Source organism: Lathamus discolor, chromosome Z (assembly GCF_037157495.1).
Source record: "Lathamus discolor isolate bLatDis1 chromosome Z, bLatDis1.hap1, whole genome shotgun sequence".
Classification (NCBI taxonomy): domain Eukaryota; kingdom Metazoa; phylum Chordata; class Aves; order Psittaciformes; family Psittacidae; genus Lathamus; species Lathamus discolor.
This window is the reverse complement of record NC_088909.1, coordinates 49,878,563-49,897,870: the sequence shown is the minus strand read 5'-3', so window position 1 is coordinate 49,897,870 and position 19,308 is coordinate 49,878,563. Positions and strand designations below refer to the sequence as shown.

Here is a 19,308-nt window from a genome sequence, read left to right as displayed (position 1 = left end):
CATTGTACTCCAGCCATCTGTAGAATAATCTGAACCTACTATTGTATTCCTTCACGATGCTCACTTTCTTCTAAAGATACTTACATGACCTGTAATTCAGTAGCATGAGACTTAAAAGAAAATAAAAAAGGATTTGATACCCTCTTTCAAATTGCTTATGTTAGCCAAAAGTTGTTTTGCTTTCTTTCCTGAGAGGGTATTACTTACATGTATTCATATTCTGGCTTTAAAGAAAACTGTGGGGGTGTGATTTGATTTCATCTTCATTGTGTGTGAAAACACTTACACAGCACTTGTAGTGCTTTTTGTCCTTAGCACTATGTCCAGTTTTCTTTGTAAGTAGTGAGAATTCATACCACACCACTGCATCAAGCTTTAAATAACTCTTAGCAAAAGCAACAAAGCAAGAAGATCACTGAAATTGCATTGTCTGAAATCTGAAATAGCTAATTTTTGCATAATTAGAACATCTGTAACCTTCAGTGACTGTCCTAAGTCTGAGAAAGAGAAGTTGTTGTTGGATTGCTTCGTAATAAGTGGTTATTTCCACATTCCTCTTATTTCGCAGTCATAATCAGAAAATATCAAGAAAATACCAGCCAGTCTTTTTTAAATCCTTGTAAAAAGGAAAAGATTTTTTTCCTAATTTGAGAAACTTTGCTTTTAAAAACCTTTTAAAGTTTTATACTGTGCTATGGTGCCTGAGAAATATTCAGGTTTGCTTGTGTCAGGGTGGCCATGTCTTTTTTATCACACTCCAGCATTGGTGTGTCTTTGATCCAGATGGGTAGCCCAGGTTCAAGACCTTGCTGAGTTACTTCTGGTGAGGAAGAGATGCTGGCTAGGAGTCTGGCATTTACTTGTAAATTGTGAGTGTTGTAGCAAAAAGTGTAGGTCTATTTCTTAGAATACAGTGAAAATAGTAGGTGACTTCCTAATTAAAAAAAAAATAAAATACACCCTAATTTTCTAACAGTCTTATTCCCTAAGAGCTCTGTCTTTGATCCTGCTGGGGACTAGACTGCTGGTTAACATCCCTCACTCCCTCATGGATTTCCAGTCTCTTTCAGCAGCTGAGACTTGTGTGCAAGCACCCATTTGCTAGCTGCTGGAATGATTTGCTTGCTGGAGATCAGAGATATGCTTGCTGACAGCCACTAACACCCTTTTAGTGCAGAAAAAAACCCCAAGCATTTTATCTTTGCTTGTCTGCCTAACAAAATCTAAATTGGTGATACTCTGAGTGACCCATCCCAAACAAAAGAAGTAATTTACAAATTATCTAATCTTGACATTTTGTAAATATTCAAACAGATTTTTTTGAAAGGGTGTTTTCACATCAGTTACATTGATTTCATGTGGATCTGAGCTTCCTTAGATCTTTCCTCTTGCTGCTGGCATCTTTTATCTAGCCTCTTTTCTTGAGCCTTAGTAGAAACAATAGATACCTTCAGGTTTTCAGGTGATGAAGAAAGGCCTTTTGTGGTAAAACAATGCAGTGTTGCAGTATCTTATTGAACCAGGCAGGCTCAGAAGCTAATGCTATCAAAAAGATACCAGCCTTCTTAAAGCGTTATTCATCTGCATGACTATACCACATAAATTCTTGTCCGAGCAGTAGCTCTTGATGTGAATGCAGATAATAACCTAAGATTCTTCCCCCTTCTTAGGTTTAGTTGAGACCAAAAGGGTGGATTCCTGAGCAGTTTGGATCACAATTTGAGTTTTCTCCAAGTCCAGCTGTCTTCAGACCAGCATTAAATGTGTATCTGATTTGAACATAAAGGATTTGCAACTCATTTTTAATAACATCAGCTGCAAGCAAGCTGTGTGAGAAGCTCTCCAAAACACTCTGTGTATGTTGTTGAGTTGCTCTTCTTGCTGTTGGAGGGTTGACCATTGTACATCTACATAGAAAACTACTTCAGTTTGTCTAGAACTAAGATACTTATCCAAGTTGCAGTGTTTACCATTTGACTCCATATTACTAAGTTTTCAGATGCCAATACTGGGCTAATACTGCAATTAATACTTACAGTCAGTACCGCTAGCTTCCTAGAACTGGATTGTTTTCTGTGTACAATAATGGAAATAGTTCACAACCATGCTAATGTAACATCTTTTTCATGTATACTTTGTAAAAATTACTTTGCCTGTGATCATATTTGGTGAACATGTGAAGTAGAAAACTTGAAAGCATTTCTGGAGGCGGCATGCTTACTGCTGGGTTCTTTCTTCAGCGGTAATTCTCTACAAGTACAAGCATAAGACAAAAAGTAAATTCCTTGTCATTTAAAGTGAATGTAAGATTGCTGAATCAGTCCTGATGTGAGATACCTTTAGAATAGAAGTTGGAACTCACTCAAGGTGTTTAAAGATTTACGTGATAGCCCTGGTGAAAATAAGTGAAACAGTGTTGTAACTCTTTTTTTCCTTGCAGTGTTCATGAACTTTATTTTTTTTTTTTTTTGTATCATAGTTTCTGTGCCAAACAAGTTGTACTGGAAAGATCAAAGAATTTAGTTTCTTCTAAGAAATAAAATTATTTAGTCATTAGAGTTCTGACTAAAGAAAAAGTTGTATTCTGATAGTTACAGACAGTACACTGTATAAGCAATATGCAGCAATTAGGGTGTACGTGTTTCCCAGAGAGTCTTTTTCATGCTTGATATAGTGAAATTTAATAGGAAGGAAGGATACATTTGTTCTAAACTTTTAGCAAGGTTGCTTCTTCAGAGAGCTTTCTACAGTATTAGGACTTCAGTGTAATTTGCAAAATTACATGAGAGATGAAATAGGAAAGTTGTCATTATTAGGACTTGTGTTCCTTAGATTAATCAGTGGTATTCTCAGTAACTGTGTGTCAGCTTGTTGGTGAGTGAAATGAAGTCTTCACACACATCTTTTCCTAGACACTGTATTTGGAAATTATACCTACATGTTTTTCTATTGAATCCTGAAATTACAAAGATACATTTGTGTGGGTGGATGCTTCATGCTGTTAGCGGCTTGATCCCATGCAGAGACTAGTGAGGAATCAATAACGAGCTTGTACTCAAAGGGAAGGGCATATGAAGGTATATACAAAATACAGAACAGGCATAGAAGTAAGTCAGCTTTTCAATAGATATTCTGTCAGCCATTTTCCTTGTGTAGGACATACAGGGAGGTATCAGTACACAAAAAGCTGTTTTTAAATATTGCTTAGCTGTTTTTAAATATTGCTTGCAATGAGCATGCACTGGTACGCATTTACCACCTATGTCCCCAAAAGGTGTGTGTGTTCACTGTGATGTTTTTGTAAAAGTGTTTTGAACATACTCTTGGCACATAAGTGACAACCCTACAACTCCGTATTTCTTTTTTTGAGATGTTTTCCATGAAAAGTACCATTAAAAAAACAAGTAACCTAATAGTGTTATTTACAGGAATGTAAATTCCTAGTGTATTCAAGGCAAAGGAATCCTCTGCCTGGATACGGCTGCTGGGAAAGAAAAAAAAAAGCTTTGCTATCTCCCTTTTCTTTAGCAAGATGGTATTTAGTCTGACTCAGTGTATTAAGGTGAAAACTGTAGTTCTTTGTTTCAAGAAAATTGTCTCAGTTTTAAAAGCATTTTTCTGCCTTACTGTGAAGTAAGGGTTCTGTCTGCCTGTAAATACTCTGTGATCTTCCCAGCCTATGTGGTCTTCCTTAGTAGCTGTGTCCTATTTTTTGTCTGTAGCTTTGCACCAGTTAAGCCAGCCAGTAATGGGTATTTTCAGGAAGGTGGCAGGCAATAGGAGGTGTGAAAATGAAAATAACTGACCGTTCTTGTGGTTGCAGTATGTCAGGCCTGCAGTTGCAGGCCTCCAAATGCATGCAGAATCTGTTGGCTCAGTACTAGACTGGGCAATGAATTTATTCTAGGAACTTTCCATGAAAACATGTTTGGATGATCCTGTTTCTGCTGGAGTAAGATTATCTGTATGTATTTCCAGTAACACATTGATTAGATCTCAGGAATCAACACAGATTATTGGGCAGGGGTCTTACAAATATATTGTAAAGGGAAGGAGGAAAAGACATCCTTAGTATGCTGCTGATTTTGATCTGCTTAAATACCACAGGGAATTTGAAATTCTTAAGCTTATATGAAAAAGGAATGCAACTTTGAAAGGTAGCATGCAGTATATGTACGAACTAAATGTTAACATATCGATCAGGAAAAGACAGGGTTAGTATGAAAGATATTCTGGTTTATAGCAATTGCACACTGAGACTTGAAAATGCATGTAGTTCAGTCATAAGGCATGATTATCTTTTTTTTTCTCGATGAAAATAATCGTTTAGTATTGCAAATGGAAATAAGCTTGGAAGAAGAATGAAGTTTGAAGGTCACATTTTCTGATGATGTGAAAGAAGTGTAATTAGGGATGCATAACTTCATATTTAACTCCCTGTGTTCTGCTGAATTACATCCGTCTACTGCTGTAAGAATACAAAAAAGTCTTAATTGCTGCCTCTTATGCGCAGAGAGTTAAGGAACAGGTGTGCGTCTAAGTGATACTGGTCTGTTTTAACACATCTGCTTTTCTTACCACACTATAATTCATCTGTCTGACCATGCAGCTTAAACTTGCTGATGAATTCTGTGAGATACAACTTACTCTTCCCATCTGTAAGTGCCTAAGCCATGTATAGTTCTCTAGGGTCCAAGAAAATTTAAAGGAAATCTGAATTGATGTAGCAGAGAAACTGACAGGTTGAGAGGGAAATGCAGGCAACTAAGAAGCAACTGGGGTCTGCTTAGGAATGAGCCTGAATTTGGCCATAAACTGATGAAGTGTAATTACCCATATCCTTCCATTATATCTGAGATTTTAAGGATGTCTATTAGGAATAAATTGGAGAATGGAAAGCAAATGTGAAAATACTCTTTTCTTAAACCTAATTGAGGTGTTCCTCAAGATAGTATTAAGCATTATGTTAGAATATGGAAATGGGGCTTCACCTAGTTACTATTAACTAACTTCGCTGAATGTACTGTAATTTTTTTACATGTGCTCAGTCATAGAACATTATCATTATCGGTAGACATTTAGATATACAAACCAGCCTGTCCCTCCATCTGTTTGCTACAGAATACTTGGCATTTATTTTGCAGTGTTGACTATTACAGCAATATCAATTTTTCATATTCAAGTTAGCTTTAAAATCATTAGTTTGCCTTTTATTTATAACTCCCAGTGCCTTGCTCTATCCTTATGCATGGGCAAAGGGTGTTAAATGTGTGGAATGCAGCTGGGCAGTAAACAAGGTTGCAGAACTCTGTCATTAGTAATAAAGCTTTTTGCAGTAGTATGTTAAAATAGAAGTCACTAGAGCACTGGATTAAAAAACAAACCAAAACAAAATCCCCAAATACTTTGATTATAACCAGGAATTTACCTCTGCTTTCTGAAGTGTTTTAAGGAGACATTTTTTGCATGGTTTCCACAGAAACAGTTTGCAGCAAGAAGTTATTCATGTTTAAAATAAATTGTTAGCTGAGGCAATGAGAAATTGGAGACTTGTTTACATCTTGCATCATTGAATTTTCATCATTTTATGCCGATGACCATGTTCAGTTCAAAATTTGCCTAATCGTTTGCTGGTGGTTGTAAGCTGAGTGTTTGATTAAGTGATTGTGGCTATTTTGTAGAATTAGCCATACATTCAGAATACCTGTTTTGGATGGGATAGTGTATTAATGTTTACTGGGAACAGGAAGTTTTTATCTTAATTTTCCTTTCCCTTTTCTCTCCTCCTTTTTTCCCCTTCCCCTCCCCCCCAAAAAAAATTTGGTTTTGAACTGCTCTTTTAGAGACTGGTGAAGATGTTTTTACAATGATGCCAGACAGTAAGTGAGAGATAGGTAAGAAAGCGACCATAATCAGTTAAACTTATTAGAATTTCACAGTTCTCAGGAGGCTGTAAACTGTAAATTGATATAGCCCTGGGGTGAGATGAGAGGTAGAATGAAATCATATTCCATCTAGATCTATAAAAGCAAAATGGCAATAAAAATTAATTTTAACAGTGAAAAATACATTCAGTAGTGATATGTGGCCAAACATGGTAAACCATGTATTTTGGAAAACTTATTACCATATTCTTTGAAATGGATTCAGAGTAATGTAAAAATTTGTTGTGGGCTACACCTGCAATTCATACAGCCTTTCCCAGTAATAAATGCAGTGCTCTGTCATATTTAACAGCAGATGAACACATTGAACTTAACAGCAACTTTATTTAGCTGAAGATGCTGCACATCACCTCTTTAGCTATGCTTATTGAGGGTATCACTCCAGTGCTGTCCCTGCCACTCTTCACTGGTATTGATCAGACAAAAAGCCTGTCTGCCTGTTTTCAAAGATGTCCAAAGAATGTGCATTTGGTATTTTACAGATTTATTTGTCTTCGTAAGAATACAACTGTGTTTCTCTGGTGCCATGAATCTGTAACCCTCAAGGCTAAAACTCTTAGAAGTAGGAGCTAGGACTTCTGTTGCCACAGAGACAATGTTTGGGACGTAATAAGAAAAAGTATTAGAATGACTGATGGTGACAATGGGAATAAATTCAGTTTACTTTTCTGGTTACTGTGTTCAATTTTCTTTCATGTGAAGATGATAATAGCAAAGAGAAAATGAAATGCCAGAAATGAGGGTAAGAGTAGAGTAAAGGTGAGAAATAGGAGGAAATTTAACAATAAAGAGGAAAAGGGAATTATATACTTGATAGAAGGAAGAAAGAAGTTAGACATCCAGAAAATTGCTGTTTTCCTATTTACGTTCTGGGAAATACATACTAGGTTAGAGAACATCTGAAAACCTGCATGTTCAGATAAAAGAGGCAGCTTTACATAAATAGGCTGAGACTCTATCTGCACATAGTGACATTTAATTAAGTCAGTAAGCTGAAAGTGATTTTTTTTTTCCTGTGTTTTAGTTATGGTTGAAAAATTACTGCAGTTTTTAACCTTGTATTCTTATCTGATCAAAATGCCATAAAGTATATCAGGAATTTGCCTTCTCTAGGGGCTTTAGCAGTATTTTATCTATACAGTCATTTTTAATACCACTTAATCATCCATTAAAGAACTGGATGCTAACCTCGTCCTGTGACACATTGTTTTAATTACAGTTGCTTGTGTTCACACAGAATAAAGCAAATAAATGAAGAATAGATACCTCAGCTAAAAATTGGGGCCCATCAGCCTGCTCAAATGTAGCTTTTTCATGTAGGGACCTAGCTATGATATGATGTTTTTGTGGTCTATATATGGAACTCCTGAGCACAAAACAATGATCATTTCGCATCTTCCCCAAGGGGCTCATACTAGTGAGTATTATAAACCCCACATTTTTAACTGATGCCAACTTCTGCATGTATTTTTGTGGCAGTGCTCTCTGCTGAAGTGATGTAGTAGATGGACCAGGTTTTCACACATAGAACAATTCTGTTTCAGCAGAGGATTAAGTGCAGATAAACAACATATTTCATAAAAGATTGTTATATCCTCTCTTCCTTTGACACTCCCACCCCCAGATCACAAACATAGCCTGACATGGTATGTTTTCTTTTAGATCTCCACAGGCATTTGCCTGCCACAGTGCAATATAAATTTTGTCTTATTTATCAGACTGTGATTATTAAATGATAATGGCAAGAGAAATCTCAGCCTGTTCATAAAGCGGAGTGATTTGGGGTTTTTTTTTAGTATAACGAGAACGTGAATTAAAAGAGCCACACTTTTTTTCGTTAGCATACCCCATCTTATGGTAATTAACTTAGCTAGGGAAAATATGAAAGACCAGCTTTTCATTTTTGGGAGTTTTTTGTGTGTGTGAGTAGTTGATCTTGGTTGCTGATCTGAAGGAGTACCAGAAGATGCCCATCTTGCATGAGACGCAGAGGTTGGAGAAATGAGGTGGTTGGAGGTGTCACACCCCCACTGCCCCTTTCTGGAGGCATGGCAAAACTATTTTACTGAAATCCAGCAGACTGTTCTACCAGAAACAATGCAAGAGATTACCTTGGCTATTCAGTATGAGTGATAAACTTTAAGATACACGATATCTTCCTTTTATTCTGAACCTCCTCTTTTAGGTTTCACTTCCTTTCATTCAAACACCAAAATCCTTCTGGAATGGCAGATTCCAAACAAACGTCCAGCCTGAAATGGTAGATCCATTTCCATTTGCTGTTAGTTTATCTTTCTTCTTTCCTCTATCCCCTTTCTTTTCTGAAGAAGCCACTTGTTTGCTTTCTCTTTGTTTCTCAGCTATTAGAAAACCTTTAAAAATGCTTTTACTTCCCTGTCACGGTATTATGCTCCTTGGAGGGGGGATCAGCTGGAGTCATGGCAAAGAGAACTGCTGTAGTGGTAGTTTTATTTTGTATTCACCATACGATTCCCAGAATTGCATTGTTCCTTCCCAGAGGGGGAAGATTGGTCTCTCATGCAAATCACTGGTCCTTTTCTAGGCTTTTGTAGCCTTCCTGAAATTGTTGGAAAGGATCCTTCTTTCTGCAGAGTCGGTAGGAGGAATTGCACCAGACAGGCTGGCCCCAGACATTTCATCCCTTTCCTGTGTCTTACAGCTCCTTTTGAGGAGCAGGCACCAGGCAGTACCTATCCTGAGTTCCCAGGGCTTCTGCTGCTCTTGTGCATTTGGTGCGCCAAATTCAGCAGTGTTATTGACTTAGATCGAGACTTGCATTGGTATGAGAGTACACAGAATCTGGCCTTGTCTGTATGCAAAAGTATCCTTGCTTATTTAAGCAGAATTGATAAATAAGCGTTTTTGTACTGACTTAAGAGGTACATGACACTGGTATCCATTAAACAAACTTTGCTTGTGTACGTTATTTCAGCTGATAGTGTTTTGTGAGTAGTGGTGTCCAGATTTGGTTTTCACAGAGCCTTGTTAGTGTTTGTGGAAGTGCAGCTGTTATCCTCAGGAATGCCTCCCAGTTTGGAAAGTCTAGCAACAATACAAAGAATGTGCTGTGCAGTAATAGGAATTTATTTTAAAAGAAGTAAAGTGACAAAGCAACGTAGAAGAAATAAGCTTAGAAAGTCTGGATAGATCTCCACTGTGACTGAAAATAGCAGGAATTAAACTACCTGTTTCTTTCAAGCAGGACAGAAAACGTAATTTAGCCCCTGTCTCCACAGACATCAGCACATGCATGCAGAGGATTATTACCACCATCTGTTTTATCTACAGTAGTTTCCATCAGTTATGTTATTTTGCTTTTTTAGTGTTTAAGCACTGCTTTGAAGTTGTTGTGTTAATTGTTAACTTAGGTTGAATCTGTGCACAGATGCCTATAGCAGTGTCAGCATGCTAAGATCATAACTGTTAGATTAATGAATGGAAGTATTAGCTTTTTGCTGGTGCAGTACATTAATAGCTGTGCAAGTTCAATCAAATACAGTACTGACTTTGTCATTGTGTGATGGTATTTACCAGATCTTAGATGGGCTGCTGAGAAAGATGAATGTAATCTTTCATTTTTATCTGACTGAAAAATAAGGTAACAAAATCATTTTCATAGAATATTTTACTATTTTCAGCAAAATAGATGTACCTGTAGACTTGAATTGTTCACTGAAATGGAATATGCATATATGTGGGACATTATAGTGGATAGGAGGAAAACTAACTGTTGCAACCAGTGTCTTTCATGTAGCTTAAATCTCATATTCTGAATTACAGGAATTAGTGCCAAAAAGAAAAAAAAAAGAAGTATTCTTATTTCTTCCTTTTTTTTTTTTTTTTCTTTTTTCTTTTTATCTTCACAGAACCTGAAGAAAGTGTTTGTAGAATTTAGTCATCAGGAGCTGTTTGAATTCTATAACAAGGTCTGTAGATTTTACAATACTATAGTTTCTTTGTAAACACCTTATGCTGCTCAGCAGGAAGTGTTGCCTATGTGAATTTAATCTAATGAAACTGGAAGGAAAATGGATCCAACTTTAATTAAGGCTGTTGGATTTCTTTGATCACATTTTCAAGAGGAGTCTGTGCATTCGAATTTGGAATTGGCAGGGCCTGGGACATTGCAAGCATACCTGGTGGTTAGATCGAGAGGAGCTGCTGATGATTAACAACAAGGAGCTCTCTGGAAACAGCATCTTTGTGTAACATCTTCAGTCAAAATGCCAGGCTCATAATCCAGTCAAAATGAACTCTGTTATTTTTTTACCTTGTTATTATGCATTGGAAATTCACAGCAGAACATCTGTGCGTGTAAAAAAGGCAGTATTTAGACAACTGCTTCCTTAAAATTTGAATATTTAAACTGCAGCAATGAATTCTAATAGCTTCATGTAAAAACAAGTATTCACGAGTACAGGATTTTTTATTGCTATGTGAATAGATTTAGTATGCACAGTTGAAGATATTGGAATGTGATTTTTTTGCTGTTTGCATGTTTCTAAACAACATTTTGTATGAGTGAAGTTTTTTCTCTCATTTTTGTTCCCTTAAATAGCTGGAAACTATACAAGCACAGCTGGATTCCCTTACGTGATGTTTTTGAAGACTTATTTCGCCATCACGCTCCTGCCACCTCATTATTTTGAATTGAAGATAGATTGCCAAGCTGTGTTTGCTGTGTGGGTCACTTCCTGTAAAATTATATGGCTTATCTCTTTTTTAAACCAGTAACATTAGCAGAGAGTCTTTGTTAAGAGTCTGAAGGTTCTGATGGACATTCTCTTGTTCTCTGAGCTATTGAGAAGAAAAGCGTTGCTTATGGGAGGCGGAGAAGAAAGCTACCCTGTTTCAGATATTTTTTTTTGTCCTGTTATGAGTGTTACTTGATTGTGGTATCAATTTGCATAATAGTGAGGGACCAGGAATAAAATCTATTTTTTAGACATAAAGAGAATATAAAAGTAGCTAGAAAATGCACAGCTGGTAAAATCTCTTATAATCTTGAATTGTCATTCACACAATTGATAATGCTTATTGAAAATTTGTCAAAATAAATTCTGAATTTACAAATAGATTGGTTTAGTTTGGGTTTTGATTTTGTTTTGGTTTGGTTTTTTTTTTCCCTAAATAAATGTTTCTGATTTCAGTGTTTACTTTTGTCACTGAGAATAAATACAGCTTCTTAGCCCCGCATGCATACCAATGAACCTAAGTAGTATGGTGTATAACTGAGGGGACAAATCTCAGAGTGTATAATAAAGACCACTGAAATAGTGTGACGATCAGATTTCTGAAAGCTATTTGTTGTTTCTTTCTGATGTAGTCTACCGCTGTTCTTACATGGAGCAGGAAGAAATAAGGTACAGTGACATAAGGCCAAGTTGGTCATATTTTCACTCATCAGTTCTAGATGAATGGAAGTTCATGAGCAGTGTGAGAAGTTAAAGTTCTTGTTTGTTGCCATTCATTGAACAGGCAACTTCATTGCTACACCTTGATAGTGGGCACAGTGTACAGCTCTCTACTCAAGGCTAATAGAAAATGAAAGAAAATAAAAATCTTTGACATTAGCTTGTTTTTCTTTCTCTTTAAGGGATTCTCTGAACAAGGCTTTTTTCTTCCTGATGCCTAAAACAGGAATGGTCAATAGCCAACCAGCCAGTTTTCTTTTGAGGTTTGCAACACTAGATATAAGTATAGCCTAAAGGTATATTTTGAACAGGTGGTGGTTAGGTTCTCTTGTGCTGGATTTCTTGCGCTGTTGCTTTTGGAAGGTTGGTTTGGGCTTTTTGTGTTGCTTTATTAGGGATAGTGCTCTTGCCTCAAGATTGCTGAAGGGGTTTGCACCAGTTGTTTTGAGGTGCGAGAGAACAGATTTAGAAGAAAAAGGCATTAGCAGCCTACATGTGAATAAAGGGCACTGGAGAGAAAAAACACATTTATCATAGTTCTTCACTGAAACGCCAGACAATACTGTACCACTCTGGTAAGGTAACACTATTACCCTGTAGAAAAGAAGAAGTGAGTCATCACTGCACAGCAGAATCTTACCCTTCACACCTTGTGAGGCTGGCTGCTAAGATCTTGCCTTGTCTTAAGCCACTGGCAAATGTACCTAATTTTCTGGGGATAAAACACTCCCACCCAAAGACATCACATACTGAGCCTGGCTATTCAGCGACAGGTTGCTGGCTTGCTCATCTCAGGCTGTATGGGTTGGTGTGTGTCTGCAGGTAAGCATCCCCACCATTCGCTCTGCCTGCCAGCATTAACAGTGCTTCATAATTAGGAAAATGCCCTTCTTCTTGACCCTTAGGTCATTTCTTCTCTACTCGTCCCATAGGATAGTATGTTACGTACCAGGACACTGGTCTTGAGTGTTTTCTCTCCAGCTTCCAGAGCTTAAGTTCTGGAAGTCAGGTCTGAAGTAAGTTGAAGACTCTGCCATGTAGATGAAGGACATACTAAGGCAGTTGTCCAAGTGTGGGAGAGGATTTAAGTTATCTTTGTGAACATAGGTGGTGACTGATGAATCCTGGAGGAGGGGGTGAAGGCAGGACAAGTTTGGAGTGCAAAGTTTGGACAAATCAGCAAGCACATCTGAAAAAAAAAGAAGTCAGAGACAAAGTAGGAAGTAACTGCATGTGGGGAAAAAGGACAGAGAGGATAGAGTCATGGGTATTCCCAAGTATGGAATCTGGGAGTTGGGAAAGTGTAAGGAAGAGGAAGAACACTGGAAAGCATGGCAAAAGTATATACACAAAGAAAATACAAGGCAAAGGAAGAGAAAAACCTTATATAATAGGGGAATGGGAAGAAAAGTGGGGAAACAAAGTAAATCGGAGTTAACTATGAAAACTGGCCAGTTGTGTTACTACCTACACGTAAGTGTCAGCCTTGGTGCAGATTTGGCCAAAACTGAAGAAAATTGTGGGATAACAAAAAAAAGAGCATTTTAAATCTAGCTTTAATAGGAAATAAAGTTATAAAACAATGTTAAAAGGAAAAATAGAAAAATCAAACCCTAAGACTGCAAAGATTTTGTAAAATTTATATAGTGTTTATCCTTGTTTGAAGATGGATGAAGAGGGTTATGATTTCTTTAGCTGCGATTGCTTTTTTTCTGAATGTACTGAATGTCTTGCTGACAGAAGCCATAATAAAAAACAGCATATACCTCATGGTAAGAAGTATAGTTGTTATCTTTTTTGAGGAACACTCAGACATTAACTCTTAGTTTTGAAAGAATTTGCTGTATAATGGGAAGCTTGGGGTTATAAATTATTAGGAAAGTGATGGCAAAAGCAGTGCTGTCTGAGAGAGCAGCATTGGTCACTTATTTAAGTGTTCCTGGATAAGGAAAGAAAGCTGAGTACAGAAGAGCAGAGCTGTTTAGGGTTTCTGTGTTATGTCTTGCAGAAAAGAAGGCTTTTATTCTAGTTGCTGCTGTGTGTACCTGAGTGGAACTGGAGAGGAGAAGATTAGTCTTCCCTGAGGGCAACTGCCCCTGCTTACTTTGGTTGAAGTCTTGGTGTCTCAGCAGCGTCAGGGAATGAGAGAGAAACGGGCACCAGCATGGGCTGGGGGATCCCTTTGGAGAATAGGAGATCTGCCTGCAGCAGTGACTACACGCAATGCCATACTGCAGAGGCAGTGTAAAGAAAACACTTCTGGGAGGAAAGGGGCACATAGCCTGTTCAGAACTGAATACACCAGCTTGTGGTGTGGGGTCATAGGCAGGGGTGTGCATGCTGAAGGTCTAAAAGCTTTTGTTTTTCATTTGGGTGAAACACAGTTTTGAACAGTGAGTCTTGTGGGTATTTTGAAGTTCTTACTGCGGCAAAGGGATATGTCCCAGGTTATTTTCAGTTCAGGGTCCTAGCAAAGGGTTGGTCTTTAATATCCCCTGGGGGTGAGCCAGAACTGAAATTACAAAGGCTTCTGATTGTGTTGAAGGAAGATATTTGAGAAATTTATTAAACTCTAAAATGGGATATTTGAATAAGTAAGAATTACTAAATGTACTTTCAGATCTTTCAGTGTATTTTAAAAACATTTGATTGATCTTTGCTGGGGCATTAAAGACCATATTTTCTGTGACTGTTCTTTTCTCATAGTATCAAAATCTGCCTCAAATGGACTACTGACAAAAGAAATAAGTTTTCAGTTTGGAGTAAACAAGCACCACTATCGTTTTGACATGAAGACTTGGAGTTCTGGGCCTAAAATGAAAACCAGTGTGAGAACTACCTTGGAAACAACAAGTTACTGTTGAAGAGCAAGCCTTTGTACATCACTTAGTGGAAACAATATCAACAGTGCATTAATGCTTGTTGAGTAGAAATATATTAGATTATCTTTGTCCAAATCAACCTTAGGCGTATGCTTCTTGGTTCTCAACAGAGCATGGAATGTCTAAATTTCTGTATTCTGTTTTGTTGGAATAAAATATGTAGGTAGACAGACAAATATAACTTTGCTATCTCAAATTTTGACTGATTTCCAAACCTGCTTTGGCTCTCCAGAGGAGCCTTCAAATTCCCCTTTAATTCCTGGGTTTATTGACATATCAATTTTGAGTTATGACCTGCAGCTTAATTTTCTGCAGTCTGATTCTAAAGACTGAAGCCTTGTTCTTTCAAAGCACAAAGAATTTATGAAAATGCTAAGTCTTACATTGGTCAAAGGAAGAAAAGTGTTAATTGTGATAAAATAGTGTCAGCTCCTCTTCACACTTGTTCCATCTCATATTCTCTGATTTCCAACGGCATTGGTAACATTTCAGTGGCCGTACTGGCATGTCATATCTTCAAAGATTATGAATTCATTCACATTACAGTAAAGAAATCACAGACCTTAGTAATGCCTGTTGCCCACTGAGTAAGTATCATATCTTTTTTTCACCCTTGGATAGCTTATTTGACTAGTGAAAATGAACAACATTTTGAGCCAATGTGAGAAAGTTCCTTTTCTGTGGACCAGCCAAACTGGCCTTTGGAATAACAGTGATTTCATTTAGGTGGATGAACTAGGGTGCTGATTTCTGACTCACTCTTGATGGTGTCTCATAAAGTAGTAAGATGCAACAAGTGATTTCTAATTTCCACAGTAATGACTCAATTTTAGTGGATTTTCCCTTGACCTTTGTAATTGTGTTGATCATCCCAAATTATATAGTGTAATTTTAACTGAAATGAAGTGCTTAGATGATCCCTTTATTCCTTCTTTGTTTCTCAAGAGACAGGAGAAGACATTGGTCTGTTACAAATCAGGTGCTGTCCAGCTGCGTTGAGCTGTGTATCTAGGAAGTACTTGTTGCTCTCACTTGCAAGATTAGTTCCTTCTCTACTGAGGCTAAAAGATTTTCCATGGTTTTCCAAGGTTTTCTCCATTTACTGACATTATAGGAAGGCAACGTGGAGCTCTACACATAGAATCATAGAATCATAGAATAGTTAGGGTTGGAAAGGACCACAAGATCATCTAGTTCCAACCCCCCTGCCATGGACGGGGACACCTCACACTAAACCATCCCACACAAGGCTTCATCCAACCTGGCCTTGAACACCGCCAGGGATGGAGCACTCACAACCCCCCTGGGCAACCGATTCCAGTGCCTCACCACCCTAACAGGAAAGAATTTCTTCCTTATATCCAATTTAAACTTCCCCTGTTTAAGTTTTAACCCATTACCCCTTGTCCTGTCACTACAGTCCCTGACGAAGAGTCCCTCCCCAGCATCCCTATAGGCCCCCTTCAGGTACTGGAAGGCTGCTATGAGGTCTCCACGCAGCCTTCTCTTCTCCAGGCTGAACAGCCCCAACTTTCTCAGCCTGTCTTCATATGGGAGGTGCTCCAGTGCCCTGATCATCCTCGTGGCCCTCCTCTGGACTTGTTCCAGCAGTTCCATGTCCTTTTTATGTTAAGGACAGCAGAACTGCACACAATACTCCAGGTGAGGTCTCACAAGAGCAGAGTAGAGGGGCAGGATCACCTCCTTTGACCTGCTGGTCATGCTCTTTTTGATGCAGCCCAGGATACGGTTGGCTTTCTGGGCTGTGAGCACACACTGAAGCTGGCTCATGTTCATTTTCTCATCAACCAGCACCCCCAAGTCCTTCTCCGCAGGGCCGCTCTGAATCTCTTCTTTACCCAGTCTGTAGCTGTGCCTGGGCTTGCTCTGACCCAGGTGTAGGACCTTGCACTTGTCGTGGTTCAACTTCATAAGGTTGGCATCAGCCCACCTCACAAGCGTGTCAAGGTCCCTCTGGATGGCATCCCTTCCCTCCAGCGTATCAACCGGACCACACAGCTTGGTGTCATTGGCAAACTTGCTGAGGGCGCACTCAATCCCACTGTCCATGTCAGCAACGAAGATGTTAAACAAGACCGGTCCCAACACCGATCCCTGAGGGACACCACTCGTTACGGGTCTCCAGCCGGACATTGAGCCGTTGACCACAACTCTTTGTGTGCGGCCATCCAGCCAGTTCTCTATCCACCGAGTGGTCCATCCATCAAATTGATGATCACCTTCTTAGAGAAAATACCTCTTCCACAAGAGCACTTTTAACTTTTTATCATCACTCTTACATTAACTGTCCCTCTATGGAGATATACAGCACACATTCAAGGAAATTGGGATGAATGTGGTATCTGTCTCTGAGATGGCTATGAAGATTCACATATGCAGGAAACTGGCCTTCTCTGTAGAGTGTTAGTTATACAATTGGGCATGCTGGAGCACCAGGCTGTCTTTTTTGGAATTCACCCTCTAGTCATTCAGGACATGTGAAGGGAGGAGAAGCAGTACTCTCTGGTCAGTGCTAACCAAACTCCTCGCATCTGCACTGTGTTGGAAGGTTCATCCCAGGAGGGTTAACATGAAGACCTCTGCATACAGGCGAGCTGATGCTGTTTCTTCTCATTCCAATCCACAGGTTCAATAGAGGGCAACTGAACTAAATTGCATTTCACACGCAGTGTGGAATTCTGCACTTTTTCTGTCATCCACTTGTTTATTTTTCTGCCTCCAGAGCGTTCAGAAATGCAGCTTTGGTCACATGCAAAATAAAGAAAATGGAGGGGGGGTAACAAAAAAACCCTTGTTTAATTTAAGAATGATTAATATATTTAGGAAGCATTGTGAAGAAGGCTTGCTTGCTTGAATTTGTTTGAAGTATTTGCCACAGGCAGTATGAGCAACAGCAGGTGAATCCGAGTAAAGCCCAGGGGAATGAGGAAGGGACCTGCTCCCTGCATTGGGGTGCAACTTAGGCTTTAAGTCTTGGTTTGCATCTCAGACTGCCAACGAGGTGAGGTCTGCCTCTTCCTGGGATAACGGTTAGTCAGGATGAGATTAAAGAAGTTGACTGTATTGGGCAAATGTAGCCTGGACTGAACATTGTTAGCTTAGCTCTTTGCTCTGGAAGGGATGTGTATTATATTCATCATAAGCAGCACTTTTGCTCAGATACTGTGTGTATGACAAATGAGGTCAAAGGAGTAGCACCTTGCATCCCAGATGAATCCCTGGTGTCGCAGTCAAGAACTATGCCTTGTGATAGTGGGTCTTTGCCATCTCCTCTTCTGATTCGTAACACGTTCATACTACTTCCAGATGATGCACAGCCTGGAAATAGGCACCACAGACCTCAAGAACAAAATGGACTTTTCTCCTCCCATGCGTTATCTCTGCTCGCAGGGAGACCCCTTCCCTTATCTCAGGCCATCATTCAGCACAGCTCAAGGTAGGGTAAATCTCTTGTGGATGTTGTCCTAGCACTCCAGGTTTGGAACTCACTTTGAGAAAGAGCTAGGGAAGGTTTATGTGAAAAGGGAGGTAGAACATGATCAGCCTTTCAGGGCAGGGGAATTATTAACCATGTGGCCATTTCTGAAGCAAACTCTCATTCCAGCCTATGAGTGATTCAGTATCTTCTTTGCAGCCAAACTGGCTACATGAATAAAATCATTTCTGTTTCCCCACATCATCCTTATGGATTGCAGTAAGCTAAATCATGCTCAGAATCTGATATAGAGCAACAGAAGAACATCAGATAAATGTAGAGAAAACAAGCCCATAGATATGAGCTGGGTTCACTCTCTCTCTCACAGGATGAATTGTAGTGGTCCCAGTTTCTTAGAAATCTGATAATCTTAAAAAAAAAAAGAATTTTGTAAAGAGCCAAAAGGGAGAAAATAAACAGAGCAGAATCTCCTTTAATTGAGAGAGCACTACGTATTACCAAGGACATGTGCAGAGAAATGGAGTTTTCTTAGTTCTTATTTGGGCAACAGATACTGTGTACACTTCTTATTGCAACGGTCAGTAAGTAACTTGGAGAGCCTTTAATATCCTTTTACAGCTGAACTGCAGCTTCCCTGCCAGATACCACCCTGCATCTGCCAATCAAAAGTCTGTTTGGTATTCTACTGATTGATTCTTCTATGTCTGTAGTCAGTAGAAGGAGTGCCCTGAAGCCCTTCCGTATGTCAGGACAGAGCATACAAGGCCCTCATGCGTACCTGGGCAGTGCTGCTCTTGCCTGCCTCTGCAAACAGTGCCCAACTGGGAAGGCAAATCACCTTGGGTAAATTTAATGTCTTTCTGGCTGAACAGAAAGACATTAAAAAGTCTGTTGGGATTGACAGATGAAATTTCGGATTGGTGAATATCTCTTACATAGCACTGAAGTCGGTAAGTTTTGAGATCAGTCATCTCTCTGGGAACAGAGAAGTTTTAAATGAATATTTAGTTGAAATCGTCAATATGAGAGAGAAGCTGAAGGTGGAGCTTACTCTGGTGCCTGGAGCAAAGTTCATGGTTTAACTACTATGTTAGATGAATAAAATCTACGCTTGAGCTCCTTCCAGGCAGACCTGGATATGAATGTGTAAGAGTATCTGAGCAAAAGGTCATATCCCTGTTGTATAATGATTTCAGCATCTTGGAAGAAAGGAAATTTTCTATTAATCAATCTTATTCCTACGCACAAGGTCACAATGCATGAACTTGGAACCTCATTCTGCATTTCATAGCCCTGCCTAAATCAAACCCAGGCTACAGATGACTGTGGTTTTTGTTTGCCAGAGTAGCCCCCTCATCGTAGCCATCTTCAGTGAAGTGATTTTGGTAGTTTCAAATCAGATTGTGCCTTCAGCTGCTGTGTTAGCCCACTTCTGCATCAAAAGTAATAGTTCCTCCCTTGAAAATGCAGACCGTGAGAGAGCTCTGCCAGCCTCCAGATAAAGTAGCTGTATCTCTTCTATAGATAAAAGAGATCTTCATATCACTTGTATGAAGATTTACTCTACCTTTTAACTCTCAGTACATATA

General features: G+C 39.0%; 1 protein-coding gene across 1 annotated transcript in view; it reads left to right on the top strand.

Annotated features, from left to right (window-relative positions):
- The window catches only part of COMMD10 (COMM domain containing 10), a 121,738-nt gene extending 110,697 nt beyond the window's left edge, over window positions 1-11,041 (top strand). The window contains exons 6-7 of the mRNA XM_065663327.1: window positions 9,833-9,892; window positions 10,525-11,041. Of these exons, the coding sequence (XP_065519399.1) occupies window positions 9,833-9,892; window positions 10,525-10,563 (99 nt within the window). The 3' untranslated portion in view covers window positions 10,564-11,041. The remainder of the gene's footprint in view (window positions 1-9,832; window positions 9,893-10,524) is intronic.
- Window positions 11,042-19,308: the final 8,267 nt, after the last annotated feature.